Source organism: Falco punctatus, assembly GCF_963210335.1.
Source record: "Falco punctatus genome assembly, chromosome: 7".
NCBI classification, from domain to species: Eukaryota; Metazoa; Chordata; class Aves; order Falconiformes; family Falconidae; genus Falco; species Falco punctatus.
Genome location: NC_137587.1, coordinates 72968259 through 72979068, shown reverse-complemented (window position 1 = coordinate 72979068; position 10810 = coordinate 72968259). Strand labels below are relative to the sequence as shown.

At 54.4% G+C, this 10810-nt stretch overlaps 1 protein-coding gene across 3 annotated transcripts in view; it reads right to left on the bottom strand.

The window, feature by feature from the left end:
- Nucleotides 1-713: 713 nt before the first annotated feature.
- Nucleotides 714-10810, bottom strand: part of RBPMS2 (RNA binding protein, mRNA processing factor 2) — a 29878-nt gene continuing 19781 nt past the window's right edge. Inside the window, exons 7-8 of one of the 3 annotated variants that reach the window (XM_080397158.1) lie at nt 2194-2263; nt 714-1886 (exon numbers count right to left, since the gene is read on the bottom strand). In XM_080397158.1, coding sequence (XP_080253284.1) covers nt 2201-2263 — 63 coding nt within the window. In that variant the 3' untranslated portion in view covers nt 714-1886; nt 2194-2200. Of the gene's footprint in view, nt 1982-2193; nt 2264-10170; nt 10309-10810 lie in introns of those variants that run through there. The other 2 variants (XM_080397157.1, XM_080397159.1) reach the window with 2 other exon arrangements.

The following is a 10810-nucleotide window of genomic DNA, read 5'->3' as shown; positions in this document are numbered from 1 at the left end:
CAGCACTGCCCTTGAAGCCCTGGGGGAAGAGGAAAACACTGATCCCTGGACTGGGAAGCTGCATGGGAAGGCTTTAGGAGCGCCTCACCACAGAGGTTTGTGGCCACTGAGGCACAAGAGACCCCTTTGGCACAGTGAGGGGACCCCTAGGCCACCCTGCTAGAATTTAAGCAAGCTGCCTCCAGTGCATCTGCAGCAACACCCGGCCCTGCTTTCATCCTGCCGGGGCAGCCACCTCTGCCGGGGGCTGCAGCTCCCACAGGTATGGATAAGACCACCAGCAGACATCAGCAGCCACAGCTGGGGCACCCTGCACCAGGCGCACAGTGCTGCGGAGGATGTTTGCCTTCTATGGCCATCTCTGCTCACTGCACCACAGGGGGAAGAGGGACAGCGCTGGCACGGAGGCCCTCAGCCTCTGCAAGCACAGAAATGGCGGGGGGAAACAAAAGCACCCAATAAAAGCTGCTGGAGGCCTCTGAGAGGGCATACACAAAAGCTCAGCCTCAACAGCTCCTTCAACACATGCCCATGCAGGTGAGGACTTGCCCTTCTCCTATGGGGAAGGAGGGAAGATGCCCCAACATATTCATGGTCCTCTGCAGCATCCTAGACCAGCCTGCATCCTTCCAGGCAGGGCTGGGGGAGCAGGGGAAAGACCAAGCCTGAAGCACCCCAACCCCAGAAGAAAACACAACAGAGCACAGAAGAAGTCACAGCAGCCTCTGGGTATATTTTTTTTTTTTTTGTTGCATTTCATATATTATCCAGTTTCACATTCTCATAGGATCAGCAATTATATAGCAACTTATTCTCAAATCTTTTAATACAAGCAAGACAGCCATGGTCGTATAATACTTAAAGCACTCCAATACCAAGCAAGAAGATGCTAAAACAAAAATTGCACAATTTCTTGTATACTATGCCTGACTGAATCATTGTTACAGAAGACAACCCTTCTCTTTCAAGCTTTTAACTAAACATTAACTTATCTTACAGGATTACAATTTCTCTTTAATAATAATAATAATTAATTGCACACAAACACACAAGAAATTCTTTATGATGCATAAATATTTCCTTATTACACATGGTACAAAAATACTCGTACTTTTTTTTTGTTCGGTATTCCCATAAGGATGGCTGATTATTTGGCAGGACTGGATGCTCTCCAATCAGAAAGATGTGGGGGGAGGGGGGGGCGGGGGGGAAAAGTTAGATATTTTACAGCCTTTCTATATATAGAAGTTTGAAGAAAAAAAAAAACAAAACTAACCCTGACTTTAAAACCAGAGAAGAATGGATGAGAACAGAAACCCAGTGCATTGTACTTGGGGGGCAGGGAGGGAAAAGGGAGCGGGGGGGGGGGGGGGGGGGGGGGGGGGGACATTTTTCAAATTTTTCTGGTTATACTGGGAAGGGAAGGGCAGAGGTGGGAGAAGGGGTGAGACAAGGACAGTTAGTATTTCTCAAAGCCAAGTCTTCACTGAAGCAAGATGAAAACCTCGATGGATCAATCCATTGGGCCAAGGACCTGTTGCTAACGGTTACACAAATGCTAGAACAAACAAACTTACACTCACACATACACAAGTTAAGTGTTTTAATTCATGCCAGAAAACATGCAAAACCCATTGCCTTTCATTTCCTTCAGCCAAGCCGCTGGGGCAGGGCGAGCCTGGGGAAGCCCGGGGCTGAGCCCCCCCGGCTGGGTCTCAGCCTGGCTGGACACGAAGCTCAGTCAGGAAGGATGTTGGAGAATGTCAGGATGGAGGGAGGCAGTGCACGGCCGTGGTGGGGGCCACGGCGGCTTCACAGTCCAGGGAGGGGGGGATGCTGGCAGCCCCGGGGCAGGAGGAGCACGCTGGGGCCAGGCGCCTTGTCCGCTGGCCATAAAACAAACCGAGAGGAGTCTGAGCAATCGTCCCTGGCACATCCCTCCGGAGAGGCAGGGAGGAAGAAAACAAGCCGAGGAGAAACACTGCAGGAGAGGAGCAGCAGTGAGCAGCACCCACAGCCCTTTCTGGGTTCAGTGGGTCTCCCTGCTCCCACCTCATCACCCACCAGTGTAACCCAGCAGCATGCCTAGGGTGGATGCCGGGGGCTGAGCCCAAGCTCCCATCCCTCCTCCCCTCAAAAGTCCAAGGACAAGACAGACAAGGACCCAGCTCCAAGAAGTGATTAATTACTTACTAATGAACTAACAAAACTGACGAGACTTCCATCCTTGCTGAGTAGCTTCAGAGGGAGGATACCAGCGCATCTGGAAAAGAAAGCCAGGCCACAGGTCCATGATCCAGGATTATCTCAACCACAGCCCAAACCTTCACGTTCTTCAGGCCATGTACAAGGTCCACTGAGTAAAGATGGTCTCCAGCACAGGGAAGGAGGCTCCAAGGTGAGCCCTAAATCCTACTCAAGTAGCATCCCAACCTAGGGCTGTACTGTGCCAGCACTACCCAGCGTGCCAGTCTCACGCTGGCCAGCTCTGGTGGCTCATGCAAGGACAGGCTCAGGCTCACCAGGCACCAGGACCCAGCCAGGTCCTCCCTTCACAAGCACAGCAAGATCCCACCTGTCTAAGATGGAAGCTAGCACCCCACCTCAGGGCTTGCCCCAACATCTCCAGTACTTTCTGCCTATTGGCATGACCACAAGACAGCCCCAATTTCACACCCCATACCTGGTCCCAGCTCACTACAACACACAGACCACCACCATTCAGGCTAGAAAAGCTCCTCACCACCAAGCTGTCTGTGAAGGTTACCACTACAGAAGTGTGTGCAAAGAGGGGCTGCTCCCCCTTCAGCACACTCCCACTCCCCTAAACACCTCAAGTTTACGTCTCTTCCCCCCACTCAGGCAGGGCAGAGGAGGCTCACCCCAAGGTGGCGGCCACTCTGCCCTCAGCCAGCAGAAGGTGGCATCTCAAGACCACACACTTAAAGCCAGACAACCTCTACATGACACTCATGGGGTAAGAACTGGCTCACACACCACAGAAGAGACCCATGAAGTTTTCTAAGCCACAACTTAGCCATCAGAACAGGCTCCAGGCAGACCACATCACAGGAAGAACTTGGTAGAGCTGCAAACCAGCAAGACTTGAAAGGCTTCCCTGGCAGGTCTTTGCTGCCACATCTACTGCTCAGGCCTGCCTCTTGCCAAGGAAGGATTGCTAGATGGGCACCTGATGAGCAGGCATGGGAACAGACACTTTCCAGCCTTTCAATAGATGCAGCAAGCTGGCAACATCCAGCAGAATAGCATCAGGCATCCAGATGCTCCTGCTTGGTCTGCAAGACTGGTACATCAGGCTGGGCTGAGTTAGCAGCTTCATGCCTGAGAGCAGGGGGAGATGAGCCTGTGCCGCTTGACTGAGCACAGATCCAGCAGCAGGAGCTGCTAGCAGAGCTCAGTCCTGGTGCTGTTTGCAAGGGGAGCTGAAACACAGCAGCCAAACAGCCATCCTCACTCTCCTCGCTCCCCAGCTGGTGGGAGGAGAGCACAGCCTCAGTACGGACAGGTATCAAGAACAGTAGGTACGCTCAGGGCTCTGGGTACCAGCAGAATGATGGACTTTGCTAGGAGTGGCAGAAACCCCCCTAGAGCCCAGTGTGAACTTTTCCCCTTGGCGGACCATCCTGGCCAGGTTGTCCCCTTGCCTGAACACATCTGGCTAGATGCTCCCCTCCCAAGCACATGCACCACTCTAGGGCCAGAGGGGGGAAAAAAACCCAAAACCAACCAGTATTCCCAGACCAGCTCCAACCCCAGCGCACAGCACTCTTCCAGTAAGAGGGACCCTTGGGTTGAGGACAGGCAGACTTTCTTGAAGCAAGGTCCCAGGTCATCTGGGCAAAGGAAGAGTTGTGGCCACAGCCAAATCATCCAGGTTGGCAGAGGCTTTACAGCTCATCTAACCCCTGTCGGGCTGTGCCCAGCAAGGGCAACTCTGCCAGCTGGGTCTTGCCAGGGTCGGTCTCCCCTGCAGGCTGTAAGCATGCAAGGGACATCAAGAAAGGCACTCCTGGTTGGGGTGACAGCTGGCAATGAAAGGGAAACAGGAGCTGGCTATTTTCCAGCTACCTAGCAGACAGCACACTACATGACATGGGCAACGCAAGCCTTGCTGCAAAGTTATCCAGGAGTGGAGATGCAAACCTGTGTCCCCAACTGCATTAGACCTCCAGAAGCTGCACACGGGTCTTGAGGCAGAACTGGAGACTAGGAGACCTAGAGACTTGGTGACAGCTCTTGGACTACTCTCCAGGCTAGGCACATCCACAGCAGGTCCCCTCAAACCCTACTCCCTTTACCCCTGTAAGAAGCAGAAGCCTGACAACCGACAGAGGTACAAAGCCAGAGGCTTTGATTCACTCCTTCATGCAGAGACATGCAGCAGGCTGCCAGGACCCTGACACTACAGCCTCCTTACAGGAGCTGGAGGGAACAATAAGCACATGCTTCCCAGAAAGCACAGCTGCCTGCTGTGCCCGTCCAGCCTCCACCAGCACACAGGCTGCGATGCTAGTAACTGAACAGCCCCAAACATGAGCATCGAGTCCCTCTTCTTATGATGGCTCCTACATGGAGGAGCCCTGCGAGTTCGTAGAGGCTCTGTCCTAGCAGAAGCCTCTCATCAGCCCGTCAGGTTAGGTCTGCTGGATCCCAAGCTTCTGTTCAGGCAGTAGCACCACAGTTGAGGTGGCTGTTTGTAGCCAGGCACACTGGGCTGTCAGACTCCTTGCCAGACACCTCTGAGGCAAGCAGGTGCCACCAAGTCAGCTCCCAGATGGCCTCATGATACAGCAGCCAGGTACATCCCAGTCAGTCCAGCCTTGGGTGGAGGCAAATCAAGGGCATAGACATTACCAAGACCCTCCTCCCAGTGAGGAGTCCCATCTAGAGCCATGACCAAAGCACTGTCTTGATGCCACGCACACCATGACTTCCTTCACTTCTCCATTAGCCTGTGAGAGGGACCCAGCACAGCTGCACCCTCGCTCATCAGCCTGGGGCCACCACACTGCTCTGGGGCATGGTCGTCTCCTGGCCCTGACACAGGCCAGGAAGCCTCTCTTGCAGCCTGGTGTGGGCAGCAGCATCACTGACACCTTATGGGGCCACCACAGCAGCTGCCAGTGCAAGGACAGGGGTTACGTGCTCCCCCCCAGCCCTGTCACCAGGAGGTGCTTGCTCAGCAGAGCCAACATCTCAGCAGCCAGCAGTCCTCTTCCCTGGCCAGTGTCTCCAGCTCCAGCAGTCCTCCCCTCAACAGCTGGAAGTAGTTTCCTCCTGCCCAGCAGCAACAGGAAACTCCCCCTGCATTCACAAGGCTGCAAGCACTTAACCCCCAGAGCCGCCTCCATCCCACGGGCTCAGCAGCTGTACATAAGCAGGCACAGCAGCTGCACATACAAGACGGCCACCCCCACCCCACTCCCCAGGCCCAACCCCTCCTGGGGGGCCTGAGCCAGCTTCTGCCCCACACTCACACCCCACCCCAAGCCTAGCCAGAGCCTTTCAACTTTCAACAGAAGTACTGCTTTTCTGCTCTGGCACCAATAAACCTCCACCTCTGGTGGACCACCACCTCTCCTCGCCTTCCTCCTGCAGATCTCCAATGCTCACACACGCTACCCAGCCAGCAGCACAGCCCTGCAGCCAGAGGGGCTCAGCCTGGAGGCCGGTAGGAGCTCACGCCGATGCAATGAGCCTGGCTACAAGCCAAGGCTCTGACATGCTGGCACAGCGAGTGAATGACCTGCCAGGTCTTTCAGCCCAGAGAAAGATTAGGGGCTTGACGGGATGAGGCAGGAACACCCCCTCGCTAGGAGGGATGTTTCTGAAACCATCCGAAAACAATGGAATAAACAGATCAGAGGCAGCAGCCAGCCAAGAGGACATGCTCTCCAGGACTGTGGCACCTGCCCAGGCAGTTGTCCCTTTGCATCCCTCAAAGGGCCTCAGGCACCTCGCTTTTCCCAGGGGGCAGAGAGGCTCTGCAAACAGGGGGCTCCCAGAGCCATCTGGAAGGGGCGGCCAGCACCACAAAAGACTGCACAGGGTTGTCCCAAGAGGATTACAACCCAGCAGGCCAAGCCAGAGCACTTCTCTGTATGGAGCAAATTTCTCTGAGGGCTTTCAGAAAATAAGTTATTTCAAAATACTATGTCTGTCAAGGGGGAAGCTGAGGAAGAGTGAATGGAGACATTCAACATCAGGCAAGGAAGGCAGAGGAAGGGAGGATTTTACTGGAAGTGACACAGTGGCTTCTGGAGCTGCATTAGCTCACAGTTGGAAAAGAGTCTGGCCACACCACTACAAACACCTCCTGCTCGCCTGCCCATAGGGATGAGACAGCACCAGCCAACTGCAGCCAGCCTTGTGCTGCTACATTCAACATCTGTCCCAGAAACAGCTGGAGAAGAGAAATTTGTGCCTCTACCTGCTACCTTCCAGAGGCCAGGTGAAACATCCAGAAGCAAAGAGCCTCTCCCTTGCTTCAGCACAAGGCCAGCGCTCCCAAAAGTCACCAAAAAGTGACAAATGGGGCAAATAAACACCTCATCAGCACTTCACTGTCCTTGTCAAGTCCTCCATTGTCTCTCCCAGTTACCCTCAGAATTTAAATTCCCTGTCTTGCCCAAAACTATGCCTTCAGCAGGAAAAAGCGGGGGTCGGAAGGGAGGACTAAGCATGCAGACCCACCCTCAAGCCACCTTTAGCTTGGATGGCCTGCCTTTCCTTCTTAGTTAGTTCTAGGTCTGCCTATCTTTGCTCTGCCACCAGCCCCAGCATCTCATGGAGCTCAGAGCTATCCCTGCAGCTGGAACAGACCCAGCCACCTCCCCAGGTACCAGAAAGGCTCACTGTGCAGGCAGGGACAGAGCACTCCGTGGTGCTCCTGGGAGCTGGTAGGACCCCCACCAGTATGTCCAAGACCTGCATCTAGTTACCAGCGGCTGACACGCAGAGCAGCATCTTCAGCTGTGCTGCTGGGACAGCCTCACCCCAGCAAGCCAGGAGCACTCCAGTCACCATGTCCCCCAGGCTGCGGGTCACTGGGTGCAAGCCTTGGGCAGACTACATTGGTGGCTGGCAAGAGCTGCTCTGCTCCAGCTAGAAACACAGCTGATGGGAATGTGACCCAGGGCAGGCAAGGACAGCCTGCAAAGGTACACCTACAAGGCACTAATGTCATCCATTACTGCTCTCTGGACACACACTTCCAGCCTCAGCAGCAGGCACTTCACTCAAGTCATCTGCCTCCAGCGTCCTTCAGGGGGTTGGATTGAGGAGACAAGCATCCAAATGCTTGCATGCTGCCTAAGACCCAAGCAGCTCATCTCACCACCAAGAAAACCTTACTGCAGTCAAATCAAGCACAGACATCTCCCCAGGCAGCTATGCTGAGGGGGAGCTGGAGAATCAGCACATCTCACACCACATTGAGGAGCATGCAGAAGACAACAGGCACCGGTCCATCCTGTTGCTTAGAAGGAGTGTTTTAACAGGCAGTGATCCAACGTCTTGTAACTCTGGGCCTTGAAAGCAGTCTACACTACAGCTCATGAAGACAGAGCCACCACGCAGGCCACAGGAAACAAGCATCTCTCCCTTTCCCAGAGTGGAAGAGAGCTGTGCTGCTTCCCTTTGGGTTAAACTAGCCAGGGAAAGCCCCTGCTGGCCGCAGGTCAGGAAGTCACTTCTGATGGCATCTCAGTCCAATTCACTCACCAGGTGTGATTCAGCAAGAATGGCTGCCCAGCAGGTACCTGGAGGAACTAAGAGCATCTCCTGCCTGCTCTTCTCTGGCCAGGAGGAAACAGCTAGCTTGGGGAGAGCTTGTCAGGGCTGCTTGGCCAGCTAGGCCAGCACTGAAGTTTAGTAAGACCACATAACCATGAGGGTCTTTAAGAGCACTTCACACCTCTGGGAAGCATGGAGATTGCCCAGAAAAAAATATTTCTGGGAAGTCCTACATGACAACCCCAACAATCAGGCAACAGGTTATTAGGCACAGAAAATCTGCCACTGTCTCCAGCCTCCCATCCCAGGGAGGATCTTTGAGTTCAGCTGCCACAACACGAAGTCCAGGAGATTTTGCAGATGGGACCACAGAGTCCAGAGGTTAGTGGTACACAAAGGCAGGATGCCCATTGTCCAGCAGATCCATCACAGTAGCCTTTGCTTGGTGCTCCAGGGCTCAGCCAGGCTGGTGGCACCCAGGTGGTCACACCCCCAGCAAACAGCAGAAGGCAATACTCTGGGAGAAGCACAACACCTAAGCCCACCCCAGCAGATATCCCCCATGCTCCAAGTTCTCCAAGGCCAGCACCCTAGATCGCAGCCATTGGGATCTGCCTCATGTCCACCCACAACAGCAGCCACTGCTTAGGAGATCCAGCTTGCTCTGAGCCAGCCCAGGCAGCAAACAAGAGGGAATTTTTTTTTTTTTTTTGAACGCTGACCTTTCCTTCCATCAATGGGCTCTGCCTCAGCTCAGTGCCGGGAAGCCTCAGCTCTTGCTGAGCTCTTGCACCACCACCACCACTGCATAGCCATGATCCTGGACCGCTCCTTCCACTCACCTGGGCAGATCCCCACTTCAGAGACCCATCTCCATCATCTCCTCAAAGTCTCCAGACAGGGCTGCTGCCAGCAAAAGCAACACAGACCTCTGAGGGCACCTTGGGTAGTCCACCCCCTAAAAGGATTAGCACCTGTGAAACTTCACTCCATGACCTGCTCCCTGTCTTGGAAGCATCTACCACAGACAGGCTCCTGGGCTCTGGGTACCCAGTGCACCAGCCTAGTCTCCTAGAAGCACCATAATGTAACTACCACCAGCCTCACCCTGTTCTCATGAACCAGTCCTGCATCCAGCCCCTGCTTCCCAGGTCCACCCCTGCCCATAGCAGAGCCCAGCCCTTGGGGGTGCTGCCACAGCTGGCACCTCTTTGCAGAAGAGCCCCAAGAGCATTGAGAGCCCCTGGTGTGTCCTACTGCCCACTCAGAGCCTGACTTAGAGACACCCCAAAAGAATTGCTTTCACATCAGAGACACAATGCATCCCAACTCCATCACACAAACAACAGATGAAACTGGTCACAAGGTCCAAGCAGAACAAGACCAGCTGTATCATTGTCTCCATGCTTGTGTCAAGCTCTCCCCATCTTCCCAGGGGATCAACTCTGCACATCTTTGCATCTCATTCTCCCAAGGTCAGAGGCAGACCTGGGCCCCCAGCTTTGATGACTTCTTTCCCCAACATCACTACCATGCGGCTGGGGGGGGGGGGGGGGGGGGCATATATATATATATATAAAAAAAAAAAGTCTACCCAGAACCACTGCAAGAAGTGAGCCAGGACTCTGTTCCTTCAGTTAGAGCTAACCACAGCCTCCATCCTGCCAACCAGTCCCAGGCCAGGCCATCTTCCCTCTTCCAAAGCTCCCAGTTTCCTACGCCGCTCCCATCTCTCCCAGGCTGCCGGTTCCCCTCATTATGGCTCAAGACCTGCATCCTGCCTGTGATTTCAGGTTGCAAAAGAGAAGCCAAGCTCCAGGTAGGAACTTGTTCCATTTCCAGTAACTGGAGAGGAAAGAGGTGAGATTAGACCCACGATTAAGGGCAGGGTCTGTCCCGGTATGCAATTCTGGAACAAAGTGACCGACAAGTGCTGTTGTCTAACGTGCCCACTAGAATTTAGTTGTGTGCTATCACTATCACGTCACTCACCTCCCCCACCATGTGCCAAGAGTGAGGTCAAGGTGTATTTCTGGTTGCCCTCAGAGGGTCATGGTTGGGGAGAAACCAGGTTTCTTTCACACCGAGTGGCAGGGTTGTCTCTGCCCCAGCTCAACCGGGCTGCTCCCCTCCCACTGGCGGGACATGGCTGAGCCTGGCTCAGCTGGGAGAAGTTGATGTAAGATGGTGCCATGCTGTGTGCGCCATGTCATGTGCTGCCAAGTTGGAGATGTGGGTTAGAAAGAAGGCCTGGTATCTCATTCCCCAGGCTCTGGTGGGTGGGTAGCGTGAGGCCCATGCACTGGGTTGCCAAGGAGATACGGGCTACAGAGATGGGCAGAAGCTTGCAAATCCCATGGTGCACCTTGGAGGAGAGATGGTTACCTTACCAGTCTTCCCAGACGTGGCTGCCATCATGCTTAACACTTCTAGGAATGGAGCTGTAGTACAGCCACTCCACTAGCTGCAATAAGGCATCACTAGGGTGTCCCATCTCCAGGGACAGCTCTGAGCTTCAGGGCTAGCCTGCGCTGGCATCATGGCTGGAGTTCACTAGGGACATCAAAGGAGGGATTTGAGAGAGGGTGGGAGGGAGGGAAGGCAGATGGGACAATCTTTCAGTCAGTGGAGTCCCCACAGGCAGAGGCTCTCAGCAGTGCAGGGTCAGGCCACAGTCACACCTGCAGCAGCCTGGTGCCTGCAGGAGCATCACGGTGGCTCAGCAGTGCCAGGAGCTGCAGCCATCAGTCTCATCTGCAAGCAGCTTACTGACAGCTCCCAGCGCATGAGCCAAGGCCAGGCCAGCCTCGTGCCATCTCCTGCCAGCCCTCTGGCCAGCTCTTCAGGAGGTCATGTAGGTGCATTGCAGAGGGCAGCCACCTCCTCTCCCGCTCGCTACCAGACTTGAACACCGAGCTGCAAGAGGATGAGCACGTCAGGTTTCAATCTTTTGCGACAAGCTCTCAGTTTAGCTACGGCCTCCAACTTCATGCCCGATTGCTACAGAGCTGCTACAGCTCTAGCCACCCCCATGAACGTCCTCCAGCCAACACCA